Here is an 18,161-nt window from a genome sequence, read left to right on the forward strand (position 1 = left end):
CTCAAAGACAGAGATAGCGTCTAATTTACACTTTGAAAATAGAAAGCAAACAGTGATAGAGAACCTTCATAAAACTCGAGTAGATGAATACAACTGTGACAGCTTTTCTTTCTCCCTTGTCATCCAAACTTGAATTTTGACGGATAAATGTAATAGTCTTTCATACTCTAGTTAATAGTAAAAATGAAGTATTATTACTTTAATTTTCAACAGGTCATGGGTTTTGAGCTTTTCCTTCTGTATATTTTAGGACTTAAAACACACTCAGTGCTTTGGTCTCATGAGACGAATTCTGACATCCCTGGTATCTCTACTTACATACAAAATTGCAAATATATTAAGTTTTAAATGAACACAACAATAGACTCCCTGCTAATGATTCCCCCTGCCTGGCACCTTTCATATACACTTTATATACTAGTTTTTTTCCATTCAGCATTAGCATCCAAGAACCTATGCTTTAGTTTCATGGACTGCCCTTTCTATGAAGACTATTTAAAAGCCTAAAAGGTCTGAAAGACTAATACACTTTGAAATTTCAGGGTTTGGTGTTTTTTAATTTCCTTTAAAAAAAAAAAAAACACACCCAGAAACTCGTAAGACACTATGAGCAATTAATACCATTACTCAAAATATTAATTTTCTCTCAGATACAGAACTAAAAATAACAGGCAATTAAACAGTTGGATATACTTACTAGGATAATCTTAATGTCTCTTTTTCACTTCTGACAGCAATTGCTAACAGCAGCCAGAGAAATCTGACTTTAATTAGGCTCATTCCACTTCAAATAGATAGGAACCTTTTTTAAAAGTATCCACAGAAAAGTTTTACTTAAAAGAAGTTAACTTATCCCTGGAAGATAGTGAAGCTGAAAGTACATTCTGTTTCCTCTAGTAACACACCTTTATGAGCTAAATACTCAGCACTATGACTACTGTACTTCTGCAATCAAACTAAAGAAGACATTTTATCATAGGACACACTTTATTCAAACTTGCAATATGTGCCAGTTCATGAGATTAAGAACTCTGATTTTGCAATTTGTGTGGTAAAGCAAATGGATTTTTGAGAACTTAATTTTGTTCCACTGGAGGTCATGAAGATGACCAGAGCTATTTTCTCCATCCCATCAGTATGATACGACTTTGAATACTTTGGTTATAAAGATCAATGGAACTACTTTAAAAAAAAAAAAAAGATTATAGAAAATATGATAGAAGTAACATTAAAACAATTCTACATATGATAATTTTCAGGGAGACTTAAAAGTGTCTGTGTATATCAATTCTTAATTTTTTTAAATTAGCCTTGAAGTTGAAACTAGTAGCTAAAAAGCTTATATTCACAGTGCTTGGTATCACAATTATCGATAAAAACTCGCTCAGTCTCAAATCTTTCTCCAAGAAGTCTATTGGATGCAACCACACATCCAATGTTTCAGATGAACTGTTATAACTAGCTTGGAAATATGACAGTATATTGAAGAGTGAAGTCAAAACTGAACACAAAGGCATAGAAGTATTGATTTTGTAAAACAGTATTGTCTATTATAATAAATCATGGCCATTAAAGACAATACTAGAAAGTAAAAATATTAGAGAAACAGGTTACCATACCCTACATCTGTCAGTTGAGATGCTTTTATAAGTGCTTCCTAACTTGGTAAGTGAAAAATAAGTGGAATTCACACAGACTTATCATGAGGGCAGTTTAATAATACAGCTAAAGCAGTCCAAGAGCTGCTTGGCAATCAGGGATCTTGCTTCTCCCTTCTTCCCTAACATGCTCCTATCCCCACACCAGCACTGATGCTCATCTCTGATCCTTGAGGTAAGAGCTGAAATATTCAATTAATCATTTTATTATGGGGCTAATTTCCTGCCAGTTTAGCTGAACTGATCCACTGTGCCAGAGAAAAGCCAATGCCAATGAAAAAGTGAAGACAGGAACACATGTTTGGGGTCAGGAAAGACAAAGCAAAGCTACCAATTTTGACAGCAGCAAGCCCTGATGTGATCTCAGCACACGGCAAGCAAACCCTTTTCTGTCCAACTAAACCTGATTTGGAAATACTCAAATACGCAGCCCCACTGCTAAATTTCAAGAGCAGTGAAATGAAGCCAGGACAGGCAGGGTACATCAAACAGCAAATGGGATCAGGAAGAAGATGAACTCTACAGCACATTGTAATCCAGCTCTCACAGTTCCAAGCCCTTAATGGGAATCAAATACATTAATGAGTAAAATATACGTAGTAATATACTATCTTCCAACGACACCAAACAGTTACTTGTAGATGTGTGCTCAGCTGCTCATTATTAACACCTTCTCAAGGCTACTATACTCCAAGAAATACCCATAGCACTAATTGGCTTGGTATAATTAGCTAAAAATCCACTAATTAAATGAGTAAATGACCTCACTTTGACCAAAGCAGACTAAGAGAGATCTTATGCAGACAAATCCACTAATATATTTGATACTGAATGTCATCACTGACTTCCAGTAGGTTAAGCAATAAGGGAAAAACAGTAGGGAATAAACTCTACCACTAGCAACTAGCACACTAAGAGCATAGCTGGGTAAAGCTCAACTATATTCATTAGGACTTTTACTATTGTAACTACATGAAAAAATAGTCCTTAACTGAAATAGTTCTGTAACTCTAAGCCAGAAAAAAAATGCTCGCTGTAGGACCAGTCAGACTGCAACTAAAAGATTAATATTCCAACAAGTTATGCTGAAAGATAAAGATTAATTTATCTAGGTCAATAATTAAAATAAATATCCAAACACAAAAACAGAAAGATCAAAATATTAAAGGCAACCTATAGTTCACTGGCCCCCTATTAATCACCTCTCTCCATTCCACAAGTCCTGCAGACATATTTGCCCTCCTTCATGCTCTCTCATTCCCTAACCCTTCATAAACTAAGCATGAGATGTCCTCTTAATACTATCCACATTCTCCTTACAGTTCTTTTTGCAATTCCTCCAAATGCTCTACTTTATTAACCAACCCTAGACACAGCAGTATATTATGGCAAGCACTGATAGCTGACGAACAATTCACTGCTAGTTATTTCCACATGGGTTCTCCTCCTTGATTAAAGTGAACAGAAGGATGTAAAATAGTAAGATTTCTTTGCCCAATTAGGCCTGAAAAACTATATTATATATTAATAAAGCAAATTGCTTGGACATTGTGAATGGTTCGTTTTTCTTAAGTGAGACATACATTAAAAAATGAACAATTTAAAAATATAATCTAGCTGAGTTCTAAGGATTATTTTAAAGCACTAAAATTTAGGTCTATATTTTTATCTCCTTTCATGCAATGTAATTTACCTGGAGGAACTTTGGGATTTTTTCATGACAACAACTCAAAAATATTTAAATAAATAAAAAAAACCCACAGCCTTCTGAATTACAGAATATGCATGTATTTTAAAGTGATTACTAATCCTCAGAATACACTGCTTCTTCACAAAGATTAGTTATAACAGGACTATAAACACCAGAGTCTAAAAATTGCAGTGACTTAAAAATAAGGCAATTATTACTTTCTGTACAAAAAGAAATTGTTGAATTCCAACTGAGGAATTGAAAGAAATTGGTTGAATTCCAACTGAGGAATCTGACAGGTGGTATAAAACAATGTAAGGAAGAAATGAGACCTATAGGAGCTTCCTGAGACCCTTTTAACTAAAGCAGAACAGGCCAAATCATAAGAAACAAACAGCATAAAATACAATTTAGCTCCACAAAATCTATTTAATAATGAGTTAGGAAACACCCTGTTAGGACTCTCTTTCAGCACCTATAATTTCTAGCTGCTTTCCCACCGCAGTCACACTCAGTGGTGCCACAAAGCACAGAAGTCTGGTACAGAAGTACCAAGTCCTCAGCACTGTGGACGGACAAAACAGGTCTTTGCTTACTTCTGGACCTTCTTTACCTTCTCCATGGTGCAAAGCAGGAATCAATGTGTAAAACCAAATTCAAATGCTGTTTATCTTGCTCATCTAAATCCTCCCTCCCCTCAGCTACCCCTTTCAAAATACTTTCACTGGGCAATGGATGGGCACATCAACAGGGTGAGACTGGGGGAACATATTCCTAGAAACTGAAAAAGTGAACGGCAGTCATCTCACTGCAAGATGAGATAATGCTGAACAATTTCTGCATCGTGTTACAGTTATATATATGTATATATACACTATGTATTTCATAATATGTGAAAGCAAATAGTGCTGCAAAGAGAATTGACAGGCAAGTCAAAAGTTTCAGATCACTGAGCGGCAACTCTTTCCAAAGGAAGGTGTATGATGTCTTCTGGACTTCTGCAGAAGATGGATTAGGTTTTCAGTATTTTAAAGACTTTGAGAGTTTTGTGTAAGCTTTCTTCATTCCTTGCCCACCCAAATCACATGGATAACAAAATTCCATGCAACTATCAAATATTTCATATAATATTGTTCAGATTTATGAGAAATTCAGTCAACTTCATCGATGCCATGAGTATTACTATAAAACATGTAAAACATCATGGAAATTATTAAAGAAGTAGCACTGAAATACACCTTTGTAGGTGGAAACTACAGTACTCGTGATTTGCATTAAGGATAGAAAATTTAATATGATCAAATGGAACTTGAGGCATTGAATTTTCATATGACAGAAGAGTGATTTAAATTATTTTGAATACTTTTTCATGCAAATTTTACAACTGTTTTGAAAAATGAGGAAATATTTTTTTAATACTTTTACAACTTGCAAAAAAATGTTAAGATGTCAGTTATGATTCATGTCAGTGTTTTTATGCAGATTTGTGTAACTTCCATAAATCATTTCAAACAAATATGTAAATAAAAACATTGTAATATAGTATTTTTCAAAAACATGTATTTATTTGAATAAAGAAAAGCATTAGAACAATAGAAGTTTGCTACAAAGTGTAATGCCAAAATTATCAGAAAAGTTAAGAGCATATAACAATTACAAACAAAATCTTTTCATCTCTCAAACTGAAGAACCTCTCACATTCCTGTGAACTCTCCGTTGGGAGGTTTTCCATTGTTTCTTTCTTGATAAACCAGAAGACAGCAAGGACGACTCTACTGGTCTCCAACCACATGAAGGGCCTAGGAGGGAAAGAAGCATCCAGTTAATCCAATTATAGCTCCTTTTTCAACTTCCATTTTATCGAAACAATTTGTCATTCCCTCAGTTTCACTCAGTCTCTTCTAAGTAGAATGACTACAAATATGTTACATCTTTTCCACTTTATCTCCTCAAAACCCCAATGCATGGGCCCTATTCATAACTCTCCAAGGACTAGTGAATTGGTGGAACTCTGAATACGAAAGGTCTAGGTATTTATGCAGCAGGATTAATTATCTTGATTACTTTACATACTACAGCAATCAAAATTTTAGCTTAATCTTGTAAAGGAAATAATGAATGCTGAAAACAACTTTACCTTCTAACCCTGTAAGTATTAGAAAAATCTTCTAGCAGCTCTCTGGAGTCAGAGAGTTAATACTCTGCTCTCTGGCTTCCTGCCTTATCATTCAGAAATTCAGTTTTACATACATTCTAAACAGATTTGCTTATTGCATAAAAATTGCAACTCTCCTGAAAAAAAAAAAATCTCTACTAAATTGATGACTTTTTCATATTTTTTAAAAAATACACTGAGGAATTACCTCAGATACAGCCATGACACAATGCTCTGAAATGTTACTCCAATTATACTATGAAAACAAGAATTTTAGTTATAGCATTCAACAAACTAGGGAAAAACAAAAATGAATAGTTTTAAATTTAATTATTTGCAGCAAATATGCTGAAAAGGAAGAAAAGAAGGCATTAACCAGTAGGAAATCTCATTTTAAGGACACGAATACTTCCCATGACCCATGAGAGACAATGGAAAGAAAGCTAAGCAAGGGAGGTATAGACAGAATGGCTTTTCCAAGATCAAAGAACCTTTACGTTCTCACAGTAACACTGGTTTGGGACTAAATCCCACCCCAGTTCCATTAGGATTTAAGCCTGGAATAATTATTCCATCAAGTCATGGCAGCACCAATTTAAAAAACACTATGTAACAAAAGTTGCATTTAAATGCCTTCTACAAAAGGATTTAAGATCACAAGAAAAATACTTACAAGGGTAAGACCACTCTTTCCAAACTTTTCAGTTCATGAGTTGTTGCGAGCATCCTCAAATTATCTCAAGCTCCTCTGTTGCAAGAAGACTGCAGACAAAATCTCAGTTGCCATTCCCATCTTCAGCAGCCTCATATTTCCTGATATTCTTTATCCGACAAAAAATGATGAAGTGCTACGATAGTGTTCATTTTCTGCCCTTGACTTCATACTAACTCCTAATTTTCTCCTGATCCAACACTGCAAGGGGTGTCGAAGTGATCTCACACAGCCATCCCACTTAGCAATGGCCTGACATGCTCCTTATGGTGATGGTGCTTCTCTTGAGCTTTCATGTCTCTGGACGGTGAATAAATGCAGGTCTCTGTGTAGTTCTAGATATACACACAAGGCCCAGTGAATTACTGCAATGCAGATGTGGTACTGAAACGTTAGATGTATTGAAGCGCAGCTGACTCCATGAGCAAGAAGCCACAAGCAACTGTGCAGCACAACTTAATATTGGGAAACAATCAACCGGAACTCAGAGCAACAGGAAGGTGTATAAAGAGAGCAACACGTGTGGCAACTTGAAATAGGACTTGCAACCCAGTGCAAAATGCCCTTCTCCACATTAAGTCAGCAAACAGTGAGCAGTCATGTGGCATATTTTATTTCATTAACAAAAATACCTTTGGAATTTCATTTGCATGGACAAGATTCATTTCTACACAAACTAATATGCTACAAAGACACAGAGATTTCAGAAAAACTTCCCTAACAGTAATTAGCATTTCTTCTAACACATGTTGTAACTGTGCTATGTCATGTAGGAGGTCAGATGCAAGCACAAAATAGTTTTTCTGTACCACTAGTGTTTGAAATTCAAAAAACCTGCTATATTATGGCAGAATAAGCTTACAGATCTCTATCATTTCTCATGGAGGGGAAAAAAAAAAATAAAATCAAGATTGACACACCCAATCACCTGGTAGGAGAAACTGAAGGTTTAAATTCCTCCTCCTCCTAATTTAGACCAGAAATCCTAATCTGAATCTACTGTATTGCAGCAGAGGCCAGTACTTACCCCTCTCTGAAATTTTCTTTAATTGCAGTTGTCCCTCTCCTGGCTTGATTTGACAATCAAGTTTTATCTTGCTGAAAATGTTACAGTATTCTACTTTTAGCACAGAGTGAGGAATTAATGAGACATTACCAAATTACACTTTTATCATACCTACATTGCTGGGAAGGTTGAAAGAATGCTCTCGACATTTGACATATTCAATTCCTACATTCAGTCACTCAACCTATTTGAAATGTGTGAATCCTGGTGCTAAAATTAGATACCTCCATCCATACTAAGCCATCGAAACATCTAATGCTTTTGTCCTTATAAAAAGACCCACAAACCTACTTTTTGGTATTCAGATTTGAATGAAAAAAATGTTACCAGGCAAGGAAATTATCAGTACCATACATGTCATTTGTATCTTCAAAAGTTCTTCAACAACACTTTTCCAAATGGTTTTTGGATGTCTTTAGCAGTGCAGAAAAACTCCCATCACTAGAATAAATGTGTCACACATTTTTTATGCAAGATTAAGGATTAAGGGCACTCTCAGTTGTCACAAAGCTAAAACAGAAATGGCTTTTCTCCCACCAAAATAATTGACAAAACTTCAACTGTGAACATTATCAGGATATACCATCAGATGATCTAATCAGCACAGAGTCATTATTCATGGCATTGTTAATAATAATAATTTAGTATTACTCTTTAATAATCCTTTAGGACTTCTTCCTTTTTTTTTTTAATTACAGAAAGAACCTAAAATAAAAGGCATTATCACTTTAAATAGCATGAATCAGGACCCAAGTGACTCAGAACTGCAATACAAAGGTTTCAGTTAAATTGAGAAAAACACAAAAATCAATAGTTAAAAGAAAGCAATAAATAAAGTAATTTAAGGTACAAACCAATATTCACTTAAAGTCAGAGCAAGAAATAAGATCTAAAATCTAAGGTAAATACAGAGAATTACTAGGGTAAATATTGAATATACTAATAGCTTAAACATTTTTGCTAGGAAACTTCTGCAATTCTGCATTTATTTCTACCTAAATTACTTAAGCATAATTCACAGTCTGAGTTTTCAATCCTTCCATAATTTTATTACAAACTTCAGTATTTTTGAGGTACTTCATAAATTTAATGTCCCTATTTCACGTTTAAGTGAAATGCACACCGTTATTCATTCTACCTTCAATGTATCACTCAGTGTAACTTCAATATATTAGAAAGATTCAACTCAAGAAGTTATTTAAAGACAAAACTTAGAAAGTTATTATATGCCACTCAGGGAAATAACTGCTCTTAGTGCTTAGCCAGGACCACTACGATACTGAAGAAAAAACCTTCATTTCAGTATTTTTCTTGTTATATAGACATTAGCTTTTAAATGAGCTTCTAGAATACAGGTTTCTGAGTTTCATACATTTTCGGTGGCAAAATATCTTTTACGGTTGTTAGTTTTTGAGTTTTGTCTTTCTTCACTGGACACTTACTGGAAGAGCTATGCTCTCTGATATGAAAATACTGACAAACTGGCAAATACTTGAACAATCACCAGGGTCTCCAAATATAAGTTGGTGGTAAAGACAAACTTATTTACCATATTAATTAAATGGTCTATTTAACATGGAATATCAATTCTCTAATCACATCTCATTTGAACTTCTTATTTCAATTAACAACCCTAAAGTCTACTAGAAACCCTACTGTTCTAGGATCATTAAGAACATTTTCATTATCTGTCAAATGAGGGAGTAAAAGGCAGAAACTGCAAGTACTCTCAGGAGTAGGCCTCTACCCTATTTAAGAGATGATTAGGGAGAAAGCAGCAGTAGTTCTCATTAGTTGCTTAGCAATGAAATGTCCCCCTATGAAACAAGAAATGAACAAAGCAAGAGAGGTGTTGCCATGCAAATGAGTAAATGCATAGTCTATCATCCACTCAAGGATAATCTGTCCTTCATTAAATCTAATCAATCTGGATTAAGACACCAATGGGTATCTTGCATAGAGAAGACAGGAAGAATCCATTCTATACAACCTCACTGAAGTAGCCAGGCAAGGCATTAAGTTTACATATAAGCACTGTGTATTTTCACTGTATGTATGTATGACAAATAGAAATAGAAGGAAAACAATTTTAATTCAACATACATTAACATTGTCATTTTTACTGTTTAATCTTACCTTTTATGTCCATAGTTATACACAAATTATTAAATTATTGTTAATGATAAGCCATACTCTTAATGTGTATAAAATCTAATATATAAATTTAAGATATGAATGATATTCTAGTAAGAGATGAGCACTTAACCAGTATCAGTCTTCCAAATAAAAAAGTTTTCAAAAAGTATATTCACATATAAGGAGGCCACAAATGCAACAGAAATACAACTGTTAACACTGCTGTTGTTGGTAGTGTTGCGAGCCCCAGAAAAGCAGAGCTCTTAACCAGAAAAATTTGATTACTGCTGCCCTAATTTTCAGGCCCTAATTCCAGGTTGCCACTCTTTCAGCCACAGATCCAGTTTAATAGGTTCCCTCTACTTGAATTTCCCCACCACTCCTTTGAAAGGTTTCCTTCTTTCATGCGGTTTTTTCCTTATTTTGGTGTGGGGTTTTTTGTTGTTGTTGCTTGGTTTTGTTTAAACACCTGCCCGTTTCATATGTACAACTTAAAGTTTTCACAAAAACTGTGAATTAGAAGAGAGGGCGAGAGAGAGAAAGGGAGAACAAAACCACCTATGAAGAAAAAAGCTTCAGGAGTGGTGAACACTTAACTAGAAATCAAGATGAAAGCAAATGCTAGATTGTGCTTCTTCCCCTGCTTTCAGATCTGACAAAGGAGAAGCCTGCCTGCAACTTCCACAGAAAGTTTTGTTTGGTTGAGTTTTGCTGGTGGGGAGATTGTTTGGAATAAACCTGAAAGACTCCTGAACTACACTGACTACTTAAAGTCTGATTGCTTCTCAGGATATATTTAAATAGAACTATAAAGATTTATAATTACAAAAATGTATTATAAAAATGATGTATCAAATTACGCTTTGATTAGCTAATCCAAGTCATTATTCAGATGAAAACAAAGAGGCTGTTCCAAAACCAGTACCAATTCATAATTCAGTATTAAGATAAATCTTACCTATATATTCACAAACGAAGACTACAAAAAAAGGAGTAACAAGATCGTTTATGCCCTGAACATATCCACTGGCTGGATGACGTATTGCCCAGATAAACAAAATCCTTTCAAAGATCTGAAAAAGAGTTAAAGAAACTATCAGATAATTTACCAAATGAGGAACACATTTTAAACTTGAAAATTATACAAGGACAAATTTAATATCATAGAGTTACTATTATAAAAATATGCATACAAAAGCATAAATTAACACTGGTATTTATAATTAACTTCCAGTGCTAAGTAAGCTTCTCAGTTCTTCAAAAGGAAGCATTTTCAGGGTATTAGCACATGATAAAACCAATTTAGTATATAATTCAGTTACAGTAGTTACAACAAAGTACCACTTATTCACTGAAGCTTTTCCAGTAATGTAAAATTCCTCTTTCCTCAAGAGACAGAAATATTAAAACATCTTCCCATGATTTTTCACCTCTTTGAAAGAACTATTTTATCCATATAGTATTCTATTTATTCCTAAGTAACAGAAAGAATTATGTCATACAGATTTTTTAATAACATGCCCATAAAAGAGATTCCGTAACAGTTAAGCTTGCCTAATACTGCAGTATGGGGTTTCAAACTTCAGAAACACATATACTGGTTAATAAAATAAATCTGGAAAAAAATATCAAGAAATGTAGAAATAGGGCAACTGCCTGCCGTATCACATGACCTCACCCCCTCAACTCTGTAATCTGCACCTTGCTTCAGATCTGCAAAAGTTCCTGAGGCCACATCATATCTAATCATGGGAAGGACAACATGAGAAGAGTATGGAGCAGGGAAATCGCAGAACTTCTCTCTGACACAATTTAGGTCTGTGACAAGATGTATTTCGTCTCAATTATTTGCTTCTGAACGTGCTACATGTCTTTAAATGCTGCAAATAAGCGGCAGAGTGAAACCTGCTCTGTGCTTTGCCCTTTCCCAGGAAGGTCTGCCCAAGAAGTCAGAACGCAGAGGCAGGTAAACGCAGAGCAGAGGCAGAAGAGCTCAAACCAAAGGACTGTCACTCTTAAGAACAGGCCCCAAGGAGATTGCATGGTTTGCTGCAACCCCAGAAGTCAAGGAATGCTCAGGCTTCAAGAAAGCCCACAAAAGACCTGCCCTGAAAGACGCTATAGGGAGAGGAAGTCTAGTTTAGGAAGCCTGTGTTATTTCTATTCAATCTCACTTCAAGTTTTTGCTAGATTAAGAAGTTCACTATTCTAACACCATTGAAATACAACCACCTTCTTCAGTTTAAAAGCCCTCATATTCATTTTCAAGTAAGGAAAGGTCTAGGCATATATGACTTGCATCTAGGTGCTTGAGAGTCCTATCACAGGCTTCCACTTGAGTTACCTGAAGCTGAAACACATTTGCACTTTTTGCTTCAAAAACAAGTCCCAAACATCAACATCTACCCTTCTCCCACAGGCTTCTTTTGAGAACCACCTTTCCTTAATTTCCAGCTTGTCTATTTCCCTGGCATGCCAAAACCCCACAGAACAAGAGAGACTGTCAACAAGAATAAATATGAAAAGCTTTGTTGGGCACTGAAACACAAGCCTCAACACAGCTCACGTTTGATCCATTACAGCTACAATTAAGATTCAGTTTTTGTTCAGTATGATTTCAATTTGGGGGCAAAGATTAGGCAGAAAAAGAGGTATTAATTTACCAAATTCTCCATAAAAGCTTCTTGTTTTCATTAGACAAGATATTCCTTTAGGTATAAATTCTTGTTGGTGCTAGTCCTGTCCGCACGTTTTTTAATATGCACTGCATATTAAATTGAAAAAACACAAACCTCTGCCCATCAAGCAATAGCCAGTGGGATTTCATTGCCTATAAACAACTGTATAAAGACCTTAAGTTCTGTCATTTACATCTTGCTTTTACAATTTACAAAATTACATGTTTATGAAATTACATTTATGTCATATTTTTACTTTTATTGGAAACCTGCAAATCTATCCAGGTTAGTTAGCTCACAGCCAGCCTTCCTGCTTCTCTCAGTTGCCATTTCTACTTCCAGTTCAGTATTATCAGTGTTATCATTGTTTCAATTCAAAGAAAGGATGTCTAAAATACTGCAAATACAAGTAACTTCCTTGAAAACAAATATCAGAGAGGTGACTAGAAAAACCTATTTAAAGAGAAATTGCTGAATATAGAATAGTTTTAGGCACTATGCTAAACAAAAAACTCCTGGTGCGATGGGGTTACAAAATATGCAGTGAGAAACACAAAAGAATAATCAGCAATTCAGTAAGTAACAGCTATCAAAATACCCATTTTAAAAATTATAAAAATAGTGCTGAAAAGCACATGCACATGAAGGCATGTCTCAAGTCTAATAACCCCCAAAATTGTACCACCAACCTTTCCTCAGAATCTGATACTATACACAGTTGGCATTGCAAATTGAGATGCCTATGGATTTCAAAGTGGTTCTAAAATCCAGGAAAGAAAACTAAGATGTGGGGAAGGGCGAGTGGGATGATTGGGGTTTTGGTTTGGTTTTGGTATTTTTTAATATTATTGAGCAGGAAGGATCACTCAGTGATTGGCACACCAGATTTAATACCCCAAATGCATCTAATCAGAAATTCAACAAATACACACTGAAATAGTGTTTTCAGTTTCCTACCCATTTTCATGAAGTTTCATTTACTGTTCTGAATTGAAAAAATGAGCACTGAATACCCGAAAAGCAGACTGATTTAAGTTTCTGTATAGCACTCATCACTGTGTTCAAATAGGACTCATTAAAAAGGTCACTTTCCCAAAAGGTTCCCCCTTCTTGATTTTCAAACCAGCAAAAGCAACTGGAATTACTTTTTTACTATGAATGACTACATCTCACAAGATGTCATCACCAAACAATTATCCTCCTTTGAATTTATCTTTCATTCATGATAACAGTAAGAACTACATTCAAATACATAAAGAGAAGAATCCATTAGCTTCAACGCAGATTTTGAATTTTTTGTGGGTTTTGCTACCTCAGAGGAACTCCAAAACCCTCAAAGCTTTAATCATGAGAATCTGCTTTTTGTTTCTCTAAGTAGGGAAAAAAAGTGGGGAAAAATTTATAAGCTATTTTAAATTGTGTTGTCTCCTTGAAATTACTTTTCCCATATAATGCAAGATTAGATGGGAAATAACACAGCCATGTACTATCCATTTCAACAAAACTCAGTTACAGATAAAGCAGAAATTGATAATAAATTACAGACCACTCTACATCAACTAATCAGATTTATTAAACCTACCCTTACAGTCATTAGTCTTTAAAATAAACTTGACTCCAGCTCCTCTCTCCTCCTCTATTTATTTATTCCCAGTCCTTTAAGTCTTCACTCCAACACTACCTTCCCTGCTCCCCAGATCTACATAACTCCCATAAAACAAACACTTTAAACTGATTTGTTTGAATTGTTGGAGTAGGAAAGATGGATGGGATAGGGTATGGACAGGGATTTATTTTTTGGGAGGAGGTGGGAGGGGGTTGTTCTGTTGTGGTTTGTTTTTTTTTTAACAAGAAGCAGCAGCAATCTAACTGTACAATGCCTTGATCACATTGAGGAGAAGTTTATCTATGTGGTTCAATTACGATTGTTATGTGGCTCAATTTACTAAACATTCAAACTAAAGAAAGGTAAGTATAACCAGCAAGCAGGGATATTGAGCTGCATGCAACAGACTAAATTAATTTAAGGAGTAATTCTATGTTACTTGCTAGAGCAATCAGTTTCTAAAAAGTGTGGATTTAATTATGTTTATTTTTTAAGGCAATGTTTAAGATGCACATATCCAACAAAGCTTTAGAAAAACATACCCTTGGACAAGTTTAACAAAACTAGAATTTTTTTTAAAAGCTGGTTTTATGAAAAAGTATTTGCAAACAAGATCTCAGTAAATCACATAAAATTAATATGCTGCCTGAGTAATGTCGTTATCTGCCAAAGGACAACTAAAAGGGAAAAAACCCTAAATGACTTCACATGTTCAGTGATCCCACAAAATTAACTGAAACTGCATTCCAGACTCAAACTGTACTGAATAATATTTGCTACTGAAGTTTTATTGACATAATGGATTTTACTTGGCAAGAAGTTACCTAGACACAGTATTTCCTTTTTATTTTAATTACTCTCAAGGAATAATAAGAGAAGTGTTTTATTCTGGAAGCATCTTCTAGTTCTGAAGTTGACTGTCAGTATTTTCTGTAAACCAGCCATTTTGAGATTAATTCAGCTATTAAAAAAAAAAAACAAACCTCCTTCCAACTGTGACTGCTTATAAAAAATACTGTTCTAATATCTTTTTCACATTAATATACTCTCTAAATTCCCAAATAAACACTTTAGCTTTAAGTTAATCATTCAACCAAAAAGGGCTTGTGCCTATCCTGTAACTAATTCTTTTCAATGTCTTATTATAGGATGCTTTCCGCAACATACTAAATATTTAACAAAAATACACATTTCAAATGTTGGAAAATCTTGACCACATCTTTTTTAATTACGAATACAAGTTTACTCTAACATTTCTAACTGTATTATGGAAAAAGCAGATAAATAAAAAGCTGTGTTCCTACGAACTATTACTAAGTCTGCCTCTAGGCTGAAGAAACTTATTAATCATCTCTTAAGAGCAGTCATATAAATTTATCTTGTCTCATGTATAATCAAATAAACAAAAGACAAAACTAGTCCAAGATCCTACAGGTTTATATTACTATCTTACAATCTCATCATTATACTAAATAAAACTTCAAAATATTCTCCAAAGACCATCTTTCTTAGTATCATTTTTATTAAGTTACTTGACTTCTCATCCAAATTATTTGATTAAAAGAAAGGACATTCAATACATTCTACAGAAGACGTTTACCTGGAATTTCTATTTTAAAGTTATGTTTAAAATTGTTCAGCTAATTTAGAAATAAATACACTGTCTAGCAGTCATTCTTGAATAAATGTTTCGTACTTTGCAACCTTACTTTAAAGACAAGAATACACATAGACTCTTACACCAGACATGTTAAATAGCTTCTAATTTCTCCTTCACTAAAACAAGGTCGGTGATAGGAACCAACATGATTTTGGGGTATGTCCACCCAAATGTAGAACTACAAAAACACAATCATTGTACACCTGAACCACAGTCATATTCATTTGAGACATCGACAATCTTCATTAAAACCTTAAGAACAGTTTAATGGAAGTAAAGGAAGGAATGGAATGCAAGGAAGTAAAAAAATCCACCTCAAAAAAGCCACCACTTTCTGTTGAATGCAACTACATCTTTAGAATAATTTAACTGCTGATACAATTCAAGTATTTCTTTCCTCTTAGAAGTATATAAGAGTTCTTCTTTCTGTAGGCATTTTTTCATGAAGTAATATTCACCTCACTTTCATTTACTGGCTCATTTCTAGCTACAACACTGACACTGATCTTACTCATTTCTTTAATAGTTTATTTCTTGTCCCTTTATTTTTCTTACTTTACTCTTTGATTCATCCCTAGAAAAGCCTACATAAAACACCACTGTACAGAAATCAGACAGAAAGCAGTATTCTTACACCTTTTTTGTTTTTTTTTAAAAAAAAAAGAAAAATGTAATAGGCTATTTCTTCGAACTGATTTCTCCAACACATGTGGAAGAGCATTCACATTAAACAAATAACTGCAAGAACAGAAAAACAAATGAAAGGTAGTTCTGCATTTAATTTCTCATATCATAGAATCATAGAATGGTTAGAGTTGGAAGGGACCTTAAAGGTCATCGAGTTCCAAGCCCCCTGCCATGGGCAGGGACACCTCCCACTAGAGCAGGTTGCTCAAAGCCCCATCCAGCCTGGCCTTGAACACTTCCAGGGACAGGGCATCCACAGCTTCTCTGGGCAACCTGTGCCAGAGTCTCACCACCCTCACAGTGAAGAATTTCTTCCTAATATCTAATCTAAATTTCCCCTCTTTCAATTTAAAACCATTACCCCTCATCCTATCAATCATGAAGATGTTCTGTGTGGCTCTATGATAATAACAGAGCCCGCATGGAAAACATTTGAAGGTTTAACTAGAACCACTAGAAAGGAGCATTAATTGAACGATTACAAGAAATATTTGAAAGAGGATGAGTCACACAATCTATACTATTTATGACCTATATACTTTACAAAGAAAAGTCCTCGTGGGACTCGACTACCCAACAATATAGACCAATTTGATTAACATATTTATCATTAATTGACATATATATACTACAGTAGTTAAACAATTTAAATAGTGTACTCAGCATACAAAACTTACAAGGAAGCAAAATCAAATAAGAAACACAAACCAGTCATGCTACAAATTCACAAAATGAGAATTTCCCAAGTGGAAAACTATGATAAGAACTTTCAGACCTTGAATAATTTTGACAAATACATAGAACCATGGGAACTATGCTCTGGATTACTTCAAAAACACATTATTAACAAACTACAGAAAAAGCAAAAAAGGAAAACAACCTCAAAGGCACAAGACCAAAGAAAAAACTGACAGACTTGATGCAGGAGATTAATGAGATGCCATTCCTTTTACTACTAATACTTACCACCGTTATTCTTATCCTATACTTACATATCCTCATTTTTTGGACTTTTTAAAGCTAGTTCATAAGTCAAAATAGCAAGTATAGTCAAATCGTTAATAACCAACGCTATGATCTCAGATTCATTAACAATATGATTTCTTAAAAAAAATATAGTTCTTTAGATATCATTCTTACCTCTGTTACTTTGGGCTGAAGTCTTAAAACTTCAGGACTCATGCGTGGAATATCTATATGGATCTAATTAGACATAGAAAATAATACTGTAAAAGGAACCAACAGCACACTTTTTAAACAATGTAAGAGTTAAAACAATCCTATGGCTTTACAGTATTTGTTGTAATGCCACTGTATCACTATTTTTGGAATAACATGGATTCACTGTATTTCAAAACATATGGCCAAATCTTTAAGTCCTTGTTAATCTATCAATTAGGCAAAATAATAAAAACATATATATATATATATACACTTTGTTTTCATATTTTAGGATTCTTGTATCACATTTTGATTGTTTGCAAATTATAGTCATATTGACAGTACTCATTACCTCAGGGTAATTATAAGTAAATACATACTACTACGTCTGTAAAGTCATGTTCAATTGACACTATCATATATACCTCTTGCTAGTAAAGATCAGGCTTTAAGCTGAAAGAAAGATCTCAGCTTCTTCTGTCCTAAGGAAGGCTCAAGTAGGATCGCTTAGTCTATTCATTTTAATATATAACTTGAAGAAAAGTTATCTGCTTATCTGGGTGGGCAAGAAAGTTTGACACGCCTGTGGTTACTGCACAGTTTCAACATCTTAAGCAGAAATACAGAGCCAGTAAGAAACAGCCACTGTTACACCTTCCCTGTACCACCCTCACTCATTTGAAGGAGGGTCTGTGCAGGAGACGAAAGATTTGAAAACCCTACTATTCTTAAATAGAGAACCATGGCAGCACCAAATGGCAGTGCCACATGGCGTGACTAAAGCTGACATTAAAAGAAATCCACTATTTTGAGTTTCAGACCAAAATATTTCATATTTTTGCTTCTGAAACATATGAAAAAAATTATTAGAGAGCTGCCTATCAAATAAGATTAAAGAAATAGAGAAAAACAGTAGCAAATTAAAAAAAAAAAAATCTCTTTAATTTCTTTA

At 34.4% G+C, this 18,161-nt stretch overlaps 1 protein-coding gene across 4 annotated transcripts in view; it reads right to left on the reverse strand.

Annotated features, from left to right (window-relative positions):
• TBC1D22A (TBC1 domain family member 22A) overlaps positions 1 to 18,161 on the reverse strand; it is a 180,648-nt gene that overhangs the window by 126,843 nt on the left and 35,644 nt on the right. For all 4 annotated transcript variants that reach the window (XM_074166614.1, XM_074166643.1, XM_074166632.1 and 1 more), the window contains 2 exons: positions 17,189 to 17,251; positions 10,376 to 10,490 (listed from right to left, as the gene is read on the reverse strand). In XM_074166614.1, coding sequence (XP_074022715.1) covers positions 10,376 to 10,490; positions 17,189 to 17,251 — 178 coding nt within the window. The remainder of the gene's footprint in view (positions 1 to 10,375; positions 10,491 to 17,188; positions 17,252 to 18,161) is intronic.

Source organism: Numenius arquata, chromosome 2 (genome assembly GCF_964106895.1).
Source record: "Numenius arquata chromosome 2, bNumArq3.hap1.1, whole genome shotgun sequence".
Taxonomy (NCBI): Eukaryota; Metazoa; Chordata; class Aves; order Charadriiformes; family Scolopacidae; genus Numenius; species Numenius arquata.